This window comes from Denticeps clupeoides, chromosome 19 (genome assembly GCF_900700375.1).
Source record: "Denticeps clupeoides chromosome 19, fDenClu1.1, whole genome shotgun sequence".
In the NCBI taxonomy this organism is placed as follows: domain Eukaryota; kingdom Metazoa; phylum Chordata; class Actinopteri; order Clupeiformes; family Denticipitidae; genus Denticeps; species Denticeps clupeoides.
In genome coordinates this window covers 10510356-10530689 of record NC_041725.1, presented here as the reverse complement: position 1 = coordinate 10530689, position 20334 = coordinate 10510356, and the positions used below count along the sequence as shown (strand labels likewise).

The 20334-nt window shown below is 40.8% G+C and overlaps 1 protein-coding gene across 5 annotated transcripts in view; it reads right to left on the bottom strand.

Annotated features, from left to right (window-relative positions):
* Window positions 1-11692: 11692 nt before the first annotated feature.
* cntn5 (contactin 5) overlaps window positions 11693-20334 on the bottom strand; it is a 152958-nt gene continuing 144316 nt past the window's right edge. For 4 of the 5 annotated variants that reach the window (XM_028962211.1, XM_028962209.1, XM_028962213.1 and 1 more), the window contains 6 exons: window positions 18158-18392; window positions 16619-16728; window positions 15833-16019; window positions 15196-15308; window positions 14646-14814; window positions 12564-12670 (listed from right to left, as the gene is read on the bottom strand). In XM_028962211.1, the coding sequence (XP_028818044.1) occupies window positions 12564-12670; window positions 14646-14814; window positions 15196-15308; window positions 15833-16019; window positions 16619-16728; window positions 18158-18392 (921 nt within the window). Of the gene's footprint in view, window positions 12671-14645; window positions 14815-15195; window positions 15309-15832; window positions 16020-16618; window positions 16729-18157; window positions 18393-20334 lie in introns of all 5 variants that reach the window. The other variant, XM_028962210.1, reaches the window with a different exon arrangement.

Sequence of the window (20334 nt, the reverse complement as noted above, 5' to 3'; positions counted from 1 at the left end):
TTGTATAAGATGTACCCAATTAATTGCCATTAAAAGCCATTCTTTTCAAGCAGGGGATAATGGGTTAGGAGATGGGATCTTTACATCCACCTGTTTATGTAATGGGATAGGATTCTGCCTGTTACATCACTTCCTTAGAGAGCTGCTGTTTGCCGATTATTCCATCTCTCCATCTATTTTCTTAACATGTTTAACAAGGTCAGCGTCATGGAGAAGTTGGGGTGTCACGACACCAAGGAAGGGGAGGACCCAGGCACAGGAAGTGGAAACGGGAAAAGACAAGCCTCGGAGGGGACACTCCATGCTCGCACCACATCTGAAACACAAAACTCATCACAATCATTAATACAAAAACACCAAGAGTTACACAAACTCAGACCATGACTCTTAAAACCCCTGGTGTGGACCGCACCGGGTCTGCCCCAGGGCATGGCCTGCACTGGGGCGTGGCCTGCACTCATTGCCCGGGGACAGATAATCACACCCAAGCTTCAGATGAAGTGGTAGAGTGGTAACTGGACATATGGCTGCTTTTACCTGCAAAGTGAATAAACCCCAAGAGTGTGAATATCCAGAAAATAAACTGAACCTTGGATACATTAAACCTTTTTCTGCCCGATACCTATAGCCTGTCGCAAACGGGTTTACAGATTTTCATCCAGCCATATGACAAACTACAACGTGTCGTCAATTAGGAGGCTGAGATCTCATCCCACTCTTGCTTAATAAGTGCATGCAAATGGAACGCAAAAAAAAACACTACATATAAAAAAAAAAACATAGGAAAACACAAGTGCTTGTCATCATCATTCAACACACAGCAACAAGGCTTCATGCAAAATCTTATTAATATTATTATGCCCAGTCTCCAAAAACTGCTGTGGAAACACACTGTGACTAATAACTAGCACAGAAACAGTGCCTGGGCTACGCTCGGCTGTCGTTTTAGACCCTGATAACTTCTCATTGACATTTATTTATGGATTACCATGCAGGACTTAATTGTAGAGGTCTAGTGCCAGTTTTCTCCAAGGCATTTTAAAAGCACTTCCAGAGACATGGCCAAACCTGAATAATGCAGAGCCCATTGGAATTTAAACAGAAAGTCCAACATCTCTCAGCTTAGCCTGCAAGGTTTATATGTGGTTCACAATCATGCCACCACAGGTTACAGAAAGATGTATAAAATTGAAAAAGTCTAAATGTGCTACAATGTTGTGAGTAACCCAGTTGTGTTGTGTGTGTGGCTTGTGTTGTGAGAAACCCAGTGGTGGAATGTAACAAAGTATTTGTACTTCGTTACTGTACTTAAGTACATTTTTACGTATCTGTACTTTACTTAAGTTAAAATAATAATGCATACGTTTTATTTTACTCCACTACATTTTGCGGCAATTATCTATACTTTCTACTCCACTACATTTCTACAATTTATGCCGTTACTCGTTACATTTTATGAACACAATTTCCTCAAAATCTTGCATGAAAAAATAGTTCGCCTATCGCATTCTGGCCTTGTTTGCCATTTCCTACCAATCAGGCTTTACTATCCAATGATGGCAGAGCATCACGAGCTGGTAGACGAGACATTCAACATGGACCCAGAGCTGCATCTACTGAGCTCTGAATCACAAAGAAATCCTCGGCCGGATTTAAGAAATTGTCAAGTGGGGGCTGGACATGGCGATGAAGGAGAATGCATATGCACGACTTCACACGACAGGGAATTAATACAAACTGCACACGACAAGGGAACATTAACACGCAGTGACCTGATGGCGAACAGACACGAACAGGATAGCTTTATACAATTATATAAATATACAACAGGTGAACACGATCAGGGAACATTACACGAGACGAACATGAAACTCCGGTCCGGACCCCGGATCCGGAGTCACCCCTGCCGGTCCGGATCATGACAGAAATGTATTAGAGTGCAAAGGAGCAAAGAATGAGTCCTTGCGATTTCTTTGCATCCCATGCCTGCCTCAACATAAAGAATTGTTGACATGTAAAAACTCCCCTTTGAAAAAACATATAGAGGTAAGCTATGCTATGGTATGCTATGCTTTTTGGTATGTTATGACATGTTATGATACTATTATCTAGCGAAATGTATACTGACATACAGAAATAGTATAAAAATCACGCCAGTGTAGCTTCATTATTTTTTTAACATGGTGGTAGGATAAAATTGGTTTATTAGCTCAGAGAAGATAGCTTAATGTCTTTGCTAGCATAATGTCCAGCTCAGTGTTGTGCCAGTTCACACTGAAAAAGAACTGAAAAAGAAGTTCACGTTCATAGTTCATTTTTAAAAATTTTGAACCAAGTTCACAGCTCAAAAAATGAACTAGTTCACGTTCGTTCTTCAGTTTTTTAACATTTTTTAACATTTTCAATACAACGTCCTTCTATCTGAACCTCCTTCAGTCTTCTCCTTCTATCTGTCATACCTAGTAGATAACTTGTCATCCACATAATTCTAAGGTACACACAGTATTGCAGAGTGCACGAACAATAAGCACACCAAACTTTCCAATACACATATACTGTATAATTGCTTGTAATTATTACGAGCAATGACATCAGTACAGGCATAAGTCAGTTTATGTACTATGCTTCTACAAAATGGCACACCCCAGATGTTGAGACAAACCATTGTGTGAGTACTTTTACTTAATAAAAATACTTTAAAGTAAATTTAAAAGTAATTACTTAGGACTTTTACTTAAGTAAGATTGTTGATGTAGCACTTGTACTTTTACTTGAGTACATATTTTGCAGGTTACTTGTACTTTTACTTAAGTACTAAGCTTCAGTACTTCCTCCACCACTGGAGAAACCCAGGGGTGCAAAATTTGTGCAAAAATGGTGACTAAGGTTTATTTACAATAATATTTACAATATATACATATGTAAAACCACCACTGAAAGGAACATGGCTGGTGCTAAAAATTGAGATATATTTGCACAGAAGCTGCAAATCCTGGTGGGTTTGGGTTCAATTTGTGGCATTTTATTTGAGTCAGGTCAGATTAAGCTTTTGCAGTAAATGAGTTGTCAACAAACACAAACTTACTTTCTATAGTACTTATCATTTCTGTATAATAAGTTTTATTTAATCTTAATTTTTTAAGAAAATGTTAATTTGATTTGCAATTCTCAGTCCACGTTGTCAGGTGATGCATTTTAATTATTGTCAGAGAGATGTAAAAATGAATGCTGAGGAGGTGAAAGGGAGGCTTTTGTGTTTAAAACACACAAATTTTGCTATGCATTTCCTTCCCCTCTTAGTCTGGCTAACTTTTTAGGCCCAATTATGGCCCTGTGCATGCGAGATCGTTTTTCTCCAAAACGCTGAATTTCTGTTCGATCTGGCCTCATAAAGAAACTACAAGAAATCCTCTATACGGTGCACTTTTCTAATGTGTTCTGGCAGTTTAACATGCCACAAAGTGTACTTGTTTTTGGCAACCAGTTTTAAATTTAGTTTCAGTCTAGTCTTTGCATTAAGCTGTCATTTTAGTTATAATTAGTCTTAGTCACGTCCATACTCATTTTAGTAAAGTCGACTTTCAGTCGACTAAAACTCATTTTATTCTTTTAGGTGGCACCCCCTTGCATTGCAGCAAATTCCTCTGCTGGTGTAGATTTGCTCCCAGAAAACTGAATAGCTCTGTATTAGAAAATGTCTGTGTTTTGCCATCAGTTAGCAGTAGGGTGGTTAGCATAGCAAAAGCACAGTTAGAATAGCAAAGCACAGTTAGCATTCAGTAGGAACCCTGGAACAATGAATATTTGAAAGTGAGAAGAAAAAGTGAGAAGAGAAGAAGTGATTAGTGAGGATAGCGGATGTTGGATTTAATTATTGCCATTTGAAGGAATGAGACCCTCAGGGCGAATGCTAAATATGTGCACATCACTAACGTTTCATTTTATTGTAGTAAAGCATATATGTTGTACATTTCCTTACCTACTCAAATCTTCTGAGTTAAACCTCCATTTCTCACCTCTTTCCCCAGTGGAAACCACTTGCATTTTCATTGATTAAGTCAATTCTAATGGAATATTGAAGCATTGATTCTATATTCCAGAGAAATACCACTGTTGTGAAGGAAGATGAGATCTTTTACAATCTTCTGCACCCTACCAGTGAGTCTGACTGTGGGTATGATGTCCCCCTGGATGATAACCAGACATTCATGATAACCCCAGTCAGTAAGCTGTGGTCACCTGTTGCTATTTGTCATTGTTACAGCACCAGGAAAAGGGGCATTTTTACATCCCACAATAACGTCCCCGCAATGTCCCTGTTTAGAGCGTTTAGAGAGGACCTTTACGGGTCATCAAGGGGACGTTATATTTTTTGTTAGCAGGACCCATGACATTCTCCTAAGTCCACACATTCTCAGAGCATCTATCTTCTTGTAGAAGTGATTTTTATGTTGCCACTTGTGACTTCCCTCGTGAGGTTTCTCTGCCCTTGTACCTCTGCTAAACCAGCTAGTCCCCTGGTTCAGGTTTCTCACATTCGATTCTTGCCATGGTTTGCTGGAGTCCAAGGGATTTAGAGATTACTTTGTACCCCTTTCTCCCGACAGAGAAAGCGGAATGTCCTTTGATCGAGGCAAGGTGTACTGCTTCTTGAGACCACCTATCCCCCCGACTTCGCACGACAGGCTCTACGCAAAGTGATGCATTGATTCAACAGGGTTAGTGCATCAACCTTGTGCATGTCTAATGTATTTTAACCCATGATCTATTTTACTTGATTCATTAAATTTCTAATGAGTAAATTACGTTGTCACATGGGCAAAATCCATGCCAATTCCGTTTCCCGTTCAAGTATTCAAAAGGTTGTTTAAAAATTGTCATGCTGTGTGTCATGCTGTTTTTGTATTAGCGTTTGCATGGGGATATGAATCAATAAAGTGTTATGAATATGCAAACAATCTGGGCACCAGGAGTGGATCAGAATAGGTCAAGGTGCTATGGCTGCTGCAGAAGAAGCATATACACATAGAGTACAAAAAGGAAAAAAGTGAAGAAACTTGAGTAATCAATTTAAAAAAAAGAAAAAAGTACAGACTGGAACATGAGCAGGCAGGGGCCGTATTTCTACGTTTTGAAGTGCCATTGATTCCTGTTGCAATTAGGCCGTCTGGAATGGTTAAAGCTGGAGATACAGCACAGTACACAGCATGCAGTGTCACAACATACTCCATGCAGCTCTTCTCCACCCCGATCAATAGAACCTAGTCATCTCAGCAAGACAGCAAGGAGCCTCTGCATGCCCATCATTATGGCCATCCTTGGAGATAATCTACAATCTAAGCAAATTCAAAGTCGAACGCAGGCAATGTGACTTTCCCGTAATCCACCTTGTTTGTTACCCGGCCGGGCTTTATAGCTTTATTGCATGCTCTCCTGTCACAAGGCATCTCAGATTGTCCCAGCTGATCCTCTGGTTTTACTGTAACCCTGCCACCAAGGAAAGCTTCAAATCAGACAATATGTCAGCCTCATAGAGGGTTCAGTGGCTTTACTTCACAAAAAGCCAACGATGCTGGAAAAGAGAAAGCGATGAACTGGATGCACTCCTGTGCACCTCAGCATCAGACGGCAGGACAAATCCAGCATTTGCGCCCCTTTCTGTTCATTCAGGAAGTGAGGGAGACAGGGGATAAAAAACAAGAAAAAGGAAAGAGGCAGAGAATCTGTGCTTGGCAGAAACCAAGCTCAGCTCAGCCCCATCAAATCCCAGGACCATATTCAGCTTCTGTGGGTGGCACAAATATTATTCGCCATGTATCGTGAAACTGCCAGTTATAATACCAAAGCCAATGAAATGCCAGAAATGTATTAAATGCCAGAATTGTATTATTTGGCATTTGAATACTTCCTGAAATAAAAAAACAACAATAGAGTATGCGAGGGAGCAATTTAATTTTGGACAGGCCTAGCAGTTCGATCGGGCCCCCTGATGCCCCCCAGAATGACTGGTCTGTCTCAGTCCCATTCAAAGAGACTGCATTAGCCCAAGTGAGGCTGCTCTTTACAGGAAACCAGATAAAGGGAGAGATGAATAAAACATTAGTGCTGTTATATCCCAAGATCTCACTGTTATTAAGGTGTCAAACGACAGAGCCACAAACAGAGGAAGAGACTCGCGATGCAGCACTAGTGCACCGTCCAACGACTGGATAATGCATGCTCCACGAGCAAACAAATTCTGCTTAAGCTTTACACTTCTGACACTGGATTATGATGATTATGTACTCAGGCTGCATTTCATGTACTCGAGGTATAATCATGTAATCAGAAGTGTTTGAAAATGCACAAAAAAATGAAATAGGCAGCTCAGGGAAAAAAAGGCAAAAGAGGTAGATTTAACCGGTCCCTTAAATGAAGCTCAGACAGACTACCTCCAGCATGCTGACACAGCCTGGGTTTTAATGCTTATTTGCATGAAAGTCACTTGATTGATCACATAAAACCAAAATTTTCTAGAATGAAAATCCATTCGCAGCCTGTTCAGAGAGGTGTGTGTGTTTGTAGCTTTAATGGCATCATGCAAGAGCAAACAAGCAAATGTTGCATGCCTTTTCTTCATCCCTTTTCCTCCTAAGAAAGCCAGAAGCATGCGCCAGTACCCTGCAGATGGACCTGTAGTACTGAGGCTGGATAAGCTTCCTAAAACACAGAGGCCATTCGGCACACTGATCTCCTTTTGCATCATTTGCATAAGAAATGTAAGTAAACGTGCCTTCTGAGATTCCTCATTAGAGATGTGTACTCATATATAAATCTTACAAGACAATGACAAATGGAGTAGTTTAAATAGGCACCCCATGCGGTTTACATGTGGTTCACGTCATCAGACTGCTGGAGCATATATATAATATTTTCTGAGTGAGCATACATTCTTTAAAATGTCCAAATGTAAGATAACAACATTGGAAATCTGCAAATCAGAAATGTAACATAAAGAATTTTTAATGGGTATTTCAGTATTTTAGATTTATTCATCACTTGTTCCTTTGAACACAAGGTCAGATTTCCAGTGAGTGAGTGATGCAGCTACACATTCTGCAATTCAAATTTTTCAGGAAAAATGACTCAAATTGATTTGTTCTGATTGTTAATATAGTTTGCCACAAAAAGATGCGTTACAAATTAGAAATGAACGCATTTTCAATGAATGGGACTGTATAAAACTATAAAAAGTTGTTCTGAAGAAGGAAGGGGAGTTAAAACATTATAAAGTATTTTTGGGGGGCTTCTGCTTTGTGTCAAAACACACTAGAAATTTCCAAAATATGGAGCTGAAGATGCCAATCCACCTCAGCACCGCTCCCTCTCATCTCACAGACTCACTTGCACAAGACACCACTTCAAAGACACTGACGCAACAACAGAGTTTTGAGAATAGATTTATTTTCAGTTGACAGCGACCCTCCCCTAAAACCCTGCCCTCCAAGCATGTGCCTTGGTCCTTATCACCACGACTACACTATTCTCTGACAACATCAAAAAAACATCCCCCCAACCTAGCCATAAACACCTATCCAAACCCCACATCCCCTACTGTTCTCCATCCTGACAGCGTAATTAGTCTGCGGTGCATCACCGCCCGTCAGCCATTGCTGGGTTCCAGGCAGGGAGAGTGAGTGCTTGAGCATTTTCCCAGAATCCCCCTGTAGACAGCTAACAAGGCTTCCGTCTCCTTCATCCGCAGTTGTAATACACAGTCAGCTTCCTACTGTGTCGAGACACAACATAATTCCAGATGCTTCCGGCCTCTGCAGAAAGGGCTTTCTGGGATGGAAGGCTGTAGGGCACATTAGACCCTCTCTCTGTCCCCCATCTGCGATACGCAGATCTACCCCAGCCCTACAGAGCAGAACATATTTCTTACAGGCTTAATGTGCCAGGTGAGCTTTTAATTATACAATAGGACAATTAACTAGACATTTCGACTCACTATAATTAATGACTGACAATTAATTAGAGATAATTATGAAATATTGCAGGTTCCAATAAAGCTGAACCAGAAAAAGAATTCGATTTTATTTGCTAAAAGTCACAGAGGGGTCATCTGATGGTACCTGAGGACATTAATCTTCATGTCTGGCCCTGACCCCTACACAGACTATTATGAATAATATAAAGCATTTTATAAAAGGTAATTCTCACTGCTGCTGTAAGCTGATTCAGAAGGGATTTGGGGATTTATAGAATGGAAGCACTATGATCATATCCAGAATAATATTATGACTTCAGATAATTCAGGAGTATGCAGAATGTGCAACAACCCTTTATGGACTAATGACTGATTTTTCAATAGATTTGCCTGTACCATAAAGCAAAGCTATTACGTATTTTCATGTATTTATTTTAGGACAGTGTTTTCAGAAATGTGGCCCATCACTGAAATATTTAATCAGAAAATTCTTAAAAAAAAAAAAAAACAAGTGGACTGGACATTTACAAGATTTTAGTTTTGTGCAGCTCAATGGCAGGGCATCACAGGTATGATCATTTTTACGTGTTTGAATTTTCCTACTGTTTTTAATGTTTACAGACAGACTGCGTTGTATTTCTGTAGTACAGGAACTCAGTGGTAATCAAAACACAACATTAAGTAAGGTGTACTTGCAGTTTCAAGAGTACCTATTACTCAGTACTCAGTTATGCCAACTTTAACTTGGCTGCTTAATTGTTTAAATTAGAAAGCAAATGGGACAGAACACACATAGTTCACTTTATTGGTTTCATTTATAATTAATTTGGTTTTATTTATACTTGTCTCTAGTGAAGACCGAAGACTAAAGTAAGATGGTTTCACAGGGTCTCTTGTGTTTTAACTTTAATGCTAGTGTCTATATGCAGGATCATACTAGTAAGTAAGTAAGTAAGTGAAGTGATTGTCACATGTGATACACAGCACACAGTACACACAGTGAAATGTGTCCTCTGCATTTAACCCATCACCCTTGGTGAGCAGTGGGCAGCCATGACAGGTGCCCGGGGAGCAGCGTGTTGGGACAGTACTTTGCTCAGTGGCACCTTGGCGGATCGGGATTCGAACCGGCAACCTTCTGATTACGGGGCCGCTTCCTTAACCGCTAGGCCACCACTGCCCACAATACAAAAACTACTGAAAGGGATTGTCATTGTGAAACACTGCAGCACAGCACACGGTGACACAATGAAATGTGTCCTCTGCTTTTAATAATCACCCTTGGTGAGCAGTGGGCAGCCATGACAGCAGTGTGTGGGGACGGTGCTTTTGTGCTTCAGCAACCTTCCGATTACAGGTGATTTCCTTACCTGCCAGGCCAATCTACTGGCCTGACTTACATGAGACTTGGTGAACAGGTGTAAAGAAATACGACTCAATTTCAGAGTGGGAGTGAGTCCATATCACAGGGCAGCTCCAAGAATGTACTTTCACTTTTGAATGACATGACCTTTTGCCCTAATAAACAGCTACTGGTTAACCTTCCAGTCCTGTAGGTGGCGGTAACGTTCTGTAGTGATGAAATACAGACGATAAAATCTTCACCCCATCTTCACCCATCCATATTCAGTCGTACTAATAACCTGGTAGTAATAACACATGTTTGTACGCAAAGCATTTGACCTGAGGCACTTTTCTAAATATACAGAGATGTGTATAGTGGTTCCTACTGACATATCATAGGAGAGTCGTCTGTTGTCTTTGTTTTAATTTTTTGGAAAATGCTGTTTCAGTATTTTACTGGTGTTTTACAGTGTGTATTTAACCGTGTAAAGCGAGGAAAAAAACAGTAAACTTGTGAGATTTTCACAAGCCTGTTGCATATTTTTCAAATGAATGACTTGCTAGTTGATATTCTGCAGTTTAAAACAGTGTCAATCTTTAATTCATGTCTAGGTGGCTGCTTGCATTTTTCTTTCTTGCTTCCCAGTCGCTCCTTTTAGCACATAACAGGTGTGAATTCTGCAGGCGCGCAGATGCCATATCCTTCTCCCCTCGCAGGCTCTCCCACATGACAGGTGCAGCCGTTTTATCCGGCGCGAGCCGGAAGAGCGGAGAGCGAGTTTCCACGGGCCACCCGCTCCACTCCCACATTAAATACACTACATTAGCCTGACAGCGGTTTGCGCTTTAATCGCTGACGCGGTAGCTGGAGGTGCTAGGAAGCAGAGAGGTCCCCTTGCAGGGATGCATAACCCATTATCATAAATCACACACACTGACATAGACAGGTGTGGCATGAATAATTAAAAGAGGGAAGCATTAATGCTTGGGGTGAAAACATGTGAATAAGTTCATCCTTGTAAAAAAATAAAAACAGATACCTGAACACAGTTTTTGGTCTGAAGTTGGATTTCTGTTTATAAAATTCTTAGTGGTAATTCCTTTATTCCTTAATGGTAATTTTTCTCTCCATTATACCGTTTTGTTTTTTTGCTATATTGTGACCTCTACAATTTATGTGCAACCTCTTAGTTTGTTGAATTGGGTCTAATGAAGATCATGTAGAGCTACAGTTTGTGCAGCCATTCACACAAGTCGCAAAAAGTTATCTTTTGAAGAGCCAGCCTATTATTTTGGACCCTGATGCATGTGTGTGTCTTTCATCTCAAAAGATCTGGCAACAATGGAGCCTGTCTGTATTTTGGACAGGAAATGCTCAGAGAGTACAACATCCCTGGTTAAAATGATGAACATTCAAAATGATGGTAATGGGTGTAGCTTGTATTCTACATTTTAGATATTATTTATAATGTACTTAAGACCTAATACTGAAATCATGTAGAAAAAATATTCATATATATTTTCAGATTATTCTTGCCACAAGAAGTCATTGGGGGAATATTTTTTGGTTAAGCAGTGAACAACAAAAGTTACTGTGAAACAGTAGATTTTAGTCATATATAATTTCGTGATCTTTAAGAACTGAGCCAGCGTCCGGGATGCTGCTGCTGCAGCGTTACACACTATACTCGAGAGCACTGGAGATGCCAACAGGCGTTGTGTGCTGCAGCTACCGGCACTGCACCCCATCAGAGGCATCAGCAGTTTGCTTCTCTCTCTCTCACACACACACACACACACACACACACACATAAAAGCTTTGGCATCAGAGTGGCCACTGTCCATGAGCTTTTTGAAGTTGAACCTGGCCACTCGAGACGCTACAGTGTTTTTTTTTTTTAATATTTATATTTCCTTCACATACCTGCCACTCAAAGTAGAGTGTTTCTTTTCCAGATTTGAGGAGGGGCTGCTGCAACGTCTGTCTGCTTTCATCCAGTGCTCTGCTCTGCTGAAACCTCAGGGGAGTCCCCACAATGAAAAGAAATATGATTTGCTGCCTTTCATTAGGTCAAAAAAGTACTGCGCAGGCTGCATTAATTAACACTGGCAAAAAAGAAACGTAACAAATTCACCAAATAGACAGTTTGTCTCAGGACGTGTTGTGTGTCATATGAGTGTGACATGTATCAGCTAAAATTTTCAGAGCTCCATGTAAAACCCAGATTTTTTTTAGGAATTTTTAGTTTATTTCTCGATGTGGGATCGAGAAATAAACTGAAGAGATATAACTCACACACACACACACACACACACACACACACACACACACATTGAGATGTCAGTTTTCCTCTGACAGAACATAGAAGCCAAGTCCAATAAAAATATACAGCACATTTATTTAAACTGTCAACAGCAATGATCACAGATTGTTTTTTTGTCTTCGTCTATGTGTTTGGGCACTACAGGTGACAACCTGTCATCTACTGCATCTCTGATAAAATCTGCTGCATCACCAAGCATCAACGCTGGCTACAAGGAAAAAAAAAGAAAACCCCAAAAACATTTTTTCCCCATACAGCCAACCCTCACCACAGTAAAGTTTGTTGCTTTAATGTATTTCTTCTAAAGGTAACACAACGTACAAAAGCAAGTCTGCAAATAGTAAGAGTTTTGGTACTATAAAAAAAGTTTTTTTTTGTTTTTTTTGTCATCATTAAATCCATGTGTGAATAAGAAAACAATGCACTTATCTCTACCGAGCTCTCACTGCGGTGCTTGTTAGGCAGCCAGGGGGTAAATTGATGTAGATCAGTAATGAGAAGAGCCAGGCCGGCTGTTCTGGCAGAGCAGCTTTCGGAGGGGGAATCGTTCACATCGTGCGCGCAGCTCCGTGGAGTCTGCTGGAGTCTTCTATTGTTATGTGGCCAAAAAAAAAAAAAAATGTATTTAAATAAATAAAAAGAACAGTTAGGGCTTTCGGTGTAACATGGCCAGAACAACTCTCTGCACAAAACGTACAGCACGGTACTACAATGAAGTTGGCATCGTCTGAAAATTAAAAAAAAACCAAAATCCTTTTTTCCAGGGTTGGCAAGACGCTGTTTTGTTAGTCGAACATCCTGTGCGGGTAAAAAGCAGCAGCTCCCCTGCAGCAGGCCCCGGTAAAGAAGCAGGCAGTCAGTGTCGGGGGGGGTGGGAGGTCCCCCTTGGCGCTCCCCGCTGACAGGGTGGGCTTGGCGTGGTGGCCTCACCACGGGGCAGAAGGCACCAGCGGAGCCAGGAGCAGGGCGGCCCATGCGGCGGCGCTCCACGGCGGGCAGTGCGCCGAGCGCCCTCCGCTCTTCGCCCGGACCCCTGCGGAGACAGAGGGGGTGAGATGGGTGGAGGTGGTCGCAGGTGTCTCGCTAATTTAATCGCACCTCGAGGTGATAAATGGAGTCCGCAGTGTGAATAGCTCCTGTGGCCCCTGGGGGACAGATATTGTATTTTTTCCTGCTTTCTTTTTGACACAAAAACGAACAGCGTGGATCTACACAGATTATAGATTACGCAAATAAATCCCTCGCCGCTTAGGCAAATGGCAGACAAAAACACCCCCATTATCATGATATGTTGCCGACGTCCCTGATCCCACGATGGAGGTGGGGCCCGGCGTTCCTGCCTTAAATCGTCGCTGGTTTTCCGAGCTGCGTGTTGCTGTTGCACGGCTCCTTTTTAGGGGCTGAATTATTAATGGTCTGCACAGTTTGGCGCGTGTTGTACACAATCTATAATTTATAATGAGGCGTCGGTGTACATCGCTCAGCGTGCAACAGGCCCGAGCAGCCGCCGTGATTTACATTTACATTAGAAATCTGCTGCACTCTGCTGGAAATGCCTGCTACAGTGTCCGCAAATTTGGGCCGCAAAGAAAATCCGTCCCTGGGCGTGAAATACAAGACAAAGAAAAAAGCAAAAACTAATTTAGTTGTGTTTGTTCTAAACAACTTGTTAGTTCTGTGGTACAAATGACGATAAACTTTAAATCTGCCTTGTCGTTTGAGCATTGAGGGAGACTTAATTGGCTGTGCAGTGGTGGAGGTGTGTGCAGAGAGGTAATTAAAACAGTATTAAGCAAAAGCAACTTGGACGATGCAGCAGCTGCATGAATGCAATTAAATCTCCATCCTGCGACTGGAGAGGAGGAGCTGGCTGGAAAAACACGTCCACACACATTTTCTCACCGCATGGTGGATAAAGAAAGAGCAGCACTCTTGACTTTTTTTTTTTGTATTTTGCATTTTAAATCTGGTCACGCTTCAGCATTACTTGATGCGTAATTGGGATCTTTTTGAATGCTGTAGTTATGGACTACAAGATACACTACATGATATGTATCACAACAATAGGCTAGTAACCAGTGCTTGGCACATTATTTAGAATAGTTATAGTTACTAGTTACTTCTTTCAAAAAGTAACAAAATTAGTGACTGAGTTACAGCATTAGAAAAAGGGGAAAGTAATTGAAATAGTTAAATAGGAGAGGAGCTTCATCAGATTTGAATTGATCGTTAATTGATCGAAAAGCCATGTCTGTATTTCTACTGTAAAAAATGCTACTTTCAAACTCTTTCCTGCATGTGTGGGTTTGTGCAAATGCTTATTCACATCTGCCTCTGGTTGGTTTACCAAGAAGTTTAACTCAATCTTAGTCAACCCTTATGTAATTGTCTTGCCCTCACCAAAGTAACGCCGTTATTCCCATTACTGCTAGTAAGTAAGTAATCTCATACAGTTCTTCAAAATCTCATTATTCAAGATCACTTGTAAATAGCAAGTAAAACGTACAGCAATGCAGAGCTGAGTATTGGTAATACCAGAAATATCAATCTAAACCAATGCATGGTCTCTATTAAATGGTCCTTAGTATGATTTTAATCATTGTTCAAATACTAATAGATACAGCAAGGCGGTCAGAGTGCTGACATCATCAATACACCTACACTTCCCTCAGCCAAACAAAAGGATGAAAGAAGCACAAGCAGTCAGTGGATGCAATAAGGGTTGTGTGCAATCGCACTGAATTACAAAAACAACATTTTAAATGAAAATTGAGGCCAGGGGACAAAGTAATCTTTAAAATATAAACACTTAAGTAACAGAAAAAAAAATTAAGTAAGCAACAATGTGAGCTGTATTTTGTTCATACACTTATTTCATGTACCACATCCTGCACTCTTCTCTAGTGAATGCCAAACACTGACAAGACCTGATCCATCTTCACCTCTGATCTGACTCTGTTCCGGTGACCGTGGTAAAGTTTAAGCAGCCCAAGGCATTTTCTTTTTACCTGAAGAGGTCAGTACTCGAACTTGGGAGCTGGCAGTCCCCTCTCCCCCCTCGCTTATTGCCCGGACCTCGATGATATAAGTGCCCCCCTCTGGCAGAGTCAGGACAGCTGAAGGGTTAGGAGTCCTCATCACTTGACTGTGACTCCGCCCCTCTTGCCGAAGCAACACCTGCAACAGACAGAACAACAGACAGATTATTTTATGATGGAGTACCCTTCAAGGGGTGAAATACTTTATTACTACTTGGATCCTATAGTCATGTGGCTTTTCCAACCTCCTAAAGATTGTTGCAGCCATGTACACAAGTTTCACAAGTTTCTTGATGCCACAGAACACCTTCAATGGTCTTCTGAAGACCTTATCTTATCGGCTCAGAGCGATTTTGGTGGCATGACGACAAGGAACACAAAAGGTGGCTGACAGAGGCAAACAAAAGGTAAGTCGGTCATAAAATGTAATCCTGGAGGAGTAAACTGAACTGACAACACGAAAAAAGAAATAAGAATTCATATAAAAATAAATTATTGGCAGGTTGGTTTGATAGCTTACCTTGTAGCCGATCACATCAGACTCGTTGGCCATTGATTTTACTGGTTCCCAGGTTAAAGACACATTGTTACCTTCCTGAATCCACATCAGGTTGTTTGGGGCCTGAGTAGGAGCTAAAGACACAACCAGAACCATTAAAGTCTGATTTAGACTGAAAGTTCCTTTTGGGCTACTGATTTTGAGCGCAGATGAGCGAGACTTTAATCTTTTGTGATATGTATGAATGGTCTGGACAGCCATTAGCTGATCCAGTGAGCAAGTGAATGTGAATTTTACCAGAAACTGTTAATTTCGGGGTCTTATGACTAATTTCAAATGTCAAAATATTGGGACAGGTGATGATAATTTTTTTTTTCAGAAATCTAGTATAAAAGATATATAAAGTATGAAAATATGGTGGTAAAATGCTACTTGCATCAAAGTTAGTTATTTTGCTGATAAATTAAATAACATAAAAAAAAGACAATACAAATACAATACAAATCGATTGAAATTGTTAGGGTCAGTGTCATTGGATCGACACAGGGATCATTGTGTTATAACCGTGTTAAGGTTGTTTTGTCATGGCGAAGCTACTACCACCACGTAGTGCAATAACACACACACACACACAGACATGCAGGATGGCTGAACTCACAGGGTTTTCTAGTACTGGCATGCACTGCAGCGCTGGCTGGCCCCTGGCCGATGCTGTTGAAGCCTTTCACAGTGATGAGGTAACGTGTGTTCCCCTCCAGGCCTGACAGCAGCATGGAGGTCTCATTTCCCAATGTCCTTTTCTTCTTAGCAGAGTCCTCCTGTTCCACATCCTTCCAGTAGCTCACCTGTCACACAGGGGAAGAATGACAGCAAAATTAGAGTAGAAATTACTCCTGCCTTTGACATCCTGGCACAGCCATGAGCCCGAGACTGCAAGGACCCTGGAATTCTCTTACCTTTTGTGAATTGTCATTTAGTTTAAATTACTGGCATGTATTTTTCATGAAAAGCATAATAAGGGAACATCTAATATCCCCTGGCACCGGATAATGTTAATTTGTCTCCCAGGGACAAAATTTTATAAGCTTTTATAAAAAGGAACAATTTATTCCATCCCATATGCCAGTAACTGTGAAAGTGTTCACAAGCTCATGTGCATGTACACCCACCCACACACAATTGCGCGCGCGCACACACACACACACACACACACACACACACACAAACAGACCCAGAGTGATGAACTACAGCAGCAGCTGTAGCTGTCACCAGCTGAAGAGATGGGAAATTCTTCCTGAACCATAATAAAGCTGCAGCTGCATGAACAGTGGTGACAGCAGGTTCACAGGGCGAGATATTGACCAAAAAAAGACTCGATAATGACCGAATTACTTCTATTTAATCTTTTTTTCTGTCTTAAAAATACATAGAAAATTCCATTGACCTCATATCCCCGAGGTTTTCCAGGTCCTGGATTGGGTGGTTTCCATGTAACCTGGATTTCTGAAGAGGACACGCTGATGGCTTTCACCTCAGATGGGGATTCCCTTGGTTCTGTGTTGAAAAAGTAAACATCTATTTAAACTTTTTTTCCTTTAAAGAAGCATACATTCCATTTGTGGAAGTGAAGTGAAATTACAGTGAAATAATTGTCATTGTGAAACACAGCACAGTACACAGTGCACAGAATGAAATTTGTCCTCAGCATTTAACCATCACCCTTGGTGAGAAGTGGGCAGCCATGACAGGCGCCCGGGGAGCAGTGTGTGGGGACGGTACTTTGCTCAGTGGCACCTCAGTGGCACCTTGGCGGTTCGGTAATCGAGACATCAACCTTCTGATTAAGGGGCAGCTTCCTTAACCACTAGGCCAACATTGCCCACTACTCTATATAGTATAGATGTTCATTAATAAAGGCTATAAGTAACTTCTGCTCCATACCGAAAACTTTTCCTATACTGCACGGTTGTTGCAAGGGTCAAAATGATCAAACTGAATATCTCTCCAGCCCAGTTGAGCAAAAGCTGGCAGTGCTGCCAGCTTTTGCTGGCAGAGTGTCTTAAAACATATTGATAAATCACATAAAAAATAAGTACATCTGCTAGAGGTTGCAGGACAGCCTACATCAGTACAGTTTCACTATAGATACTAATCAATTCATTAGTCAAGTGTTCCATAAGATGCCAAAATGAGTGCAAATTGGTGCGAGTTCGGTGCATCAGTACTGACGGGCTGCAGCAACAGGACACAAAAAACTGAGAAGCTGAGAGATGGCTGAGCTGAGCATTGCTGCAACATTTTCGTTTTTTGATCTGAGGGAGTCGGGTTGCTTGTAAGATCTCATTAGAAGGCCGATAGTGCTTATGAGAGAGTATCGCCACTCATACATAACAGGGCAACTGGAGAGTCTCCACTCACGAATATACAGGGAGTCTCACCCCTAATGAGTCTTAGATTAAAGGTCTCCCTGTAAATCGAGTGGGTGACAAGGGACAGGCATTTCAATCAGATTAATACCCATCATGCCTGGGAGTGTGACCTCCCCAAACACTTCCAACAGCCAACAACATCACCATGCAGCTTTTGTTACAGACATTTTAATATCTATACATTCATTTTAATGAATCTAATGAGGTAAACATCATCAACGACCATAATAATAATAATAATAAATAGAGATGTAGAATACGTTTTTACAGCGCTACAAAAAATTATTAAAGGTCCTACTGGGCTCCCAGACTGATTCATGATGACATTCAAGAAATAACTCCCTAAATGTATTTATCAGAATGTTTTGAAATCCCACAATTTAAGGCCTGGTTGGCAGATTACAGAAAAAATTCAACTATATTTAAAAAAAAAATCAATCTATTTATTGAGTAAAGCACAGAATACTGTAACTTTAATGGATGGATGAAATAAATTTTTAACGTGGCATTATTTTCAATTTTTTTTTATGATTAATGCTGGGCAGCAGACTCACCTCCCTCAGCAGAGTACACAGTCACCACCCGGCTGAAGGGCCCATCTCCTTTGTTGTTGTACACGCCCACCTTCACCTCAAAAGGTGTGAGTGGGGGGAAGGTCTCATCTCTGTACTTGTATGTGGTGGAATCTGCTGATGTCACCATTTTCTCCTTCCAGCCTCGCGATCCGTTGGCTCGAAATGCCACAATGTAACCAAAGCCTTCTCCGTTCTGGAACTCCTCAGACACAGGCTGGGAAAGAAAAAACATACACCCACATACAGTAAGAAAATCAATAGCACAAAATTATTTTACTGGTTTAATAACACGATTATAGTCTCCCACCAAACTGCTGGTCAATTTTTGTATTTAAAGCACGACAGCAGTGCATGCTATTAGAGAATCACAGAAAAGAGAAATTGACAGGGAGGCCAGTGAGAGAATACATAAAAAGAGCTTCCTTCATAACCACTGGGACATAAGTGTCCTTGGTGGGTGAGATTTGGTAGCTTCAAATAGAAAAATATCCACTATCACTTCTTATAGTGCAAATTATTTCTAATGTCTTTTTCTTTTTTGTAAGAGTAGCTTATCATTCTTTTATTTACATTTATGGCATTTATCAGACGCCCCTATCCAGAGTGCCTTACAATCAGTAGTTACCCTGGAGACACTCAGGGTTAAGGGTCTTGCTCAGGTACACACAATGGTAGTAATTGGGGTTTGAACCTGGGCCTTCTGGTTCATAGGCAAATATCTTACGCATTAGACTAAGCTAAAAGTTGAATTATTGTTTAAGCACTTTAAAATTATCGGATTTTGTGAAGAATTAACGTACACATGCAATTTCCATTCTGAAGTTGCTCAGAAAATCTGCTTCAATAACACATATCATCATAGATTGTGCATTATTATACTGTATACATTATTATACTGTATAATACTTATTTTACCTACAGAACATTTGTAAAAACCACCTCTGAAGAGTCTGATGGCGACCTTCCGTATCTGCAACTCTGCACAAATCTGCGCTTAAACCACCCATCATTGTCAAACTCAATCGCACAAGGAGACAAAACCTATGGGATCGCATTTGGCAAGGCAAACAAAGCACTGCATTCTGGCATTCTTAATCTGTGTGTTATCCACGCTTCATAATGCCAGGCCATAATAATAGAACTATATTAAATGATCTTGTGGGCCGGATGTAATTGTACGCCAGGCCGGATGTGGCCCGCAAGTCGGGAGTTTAACACCTATGTGTTACATAGGGGAACATTATGGTACAAATACAATAACTAAATCCTGCTCACCCTATTGGCCACCCGAAGCACTGTATCACAGCTGTTGCTATTTTTTTGGGCTTGCCTCAGTGGGGTCTACAGGTCGCGCGCAATTCTCAAAATAATTCCTGTTTATTATTCTAGTCCAAAAAACTACTTTTTCTGGCTGCGGGTGTCAGCGAACCCCTCACATGGCCCCTTGCAAACCCCGTTATGGTGACTCTGCATTGTGTACTGTGTGTTGATTAATGAACTGGTTGCACCCCATGGCAATTCAATGTGCAAGCTCCCTCTTCTAGCATGGAACGCGGATTGAGAGTCTTGCCATAATGCCAAAGTAAAACCGAAATTCTGTTAAGGAGGCAGAGCATAATTACAAGTGTAATGAATACACATCCCAGTATGATGAAATAAAAAAAAAAGTGTTTGTTGTACTTACAAACAAAATACAGAAATATGTACAAACAAATTTAACACAGGTTTTTTTGTACAAAGATAAATGTGATTTATAGATCTGGTCAAGGCCGACGTTTTGACAGCAATATCTTTGACATAAAAAAATGCCAATTGGGGAAATAAATATTTATTTCTTTATTATTATAGTACGTTTTTGGCACTTAATATGGGTCCTACCAGAGAGCACACACTGGCAAGCTTTATATCAAAAATTAGTACTCTTTTGTGTGAGTTGTGCTATTAGTTTTATACACAATCTGAGTAGGCTCGACCGAGCTATTGCGCTCAAACAACAGCACTTATTTAATCTGTTAAATATTATAGAGGTGTGTGGCTTAAGTGCTTCACCCTTTAATGCCTGAACCAAGAATTAATAGACATACAATTCAGTTTTTTATCTTTAGTCTTTATTAGGCCCTTTAACCAAAAAAAATAAAACATTTGTAAGTATGTTT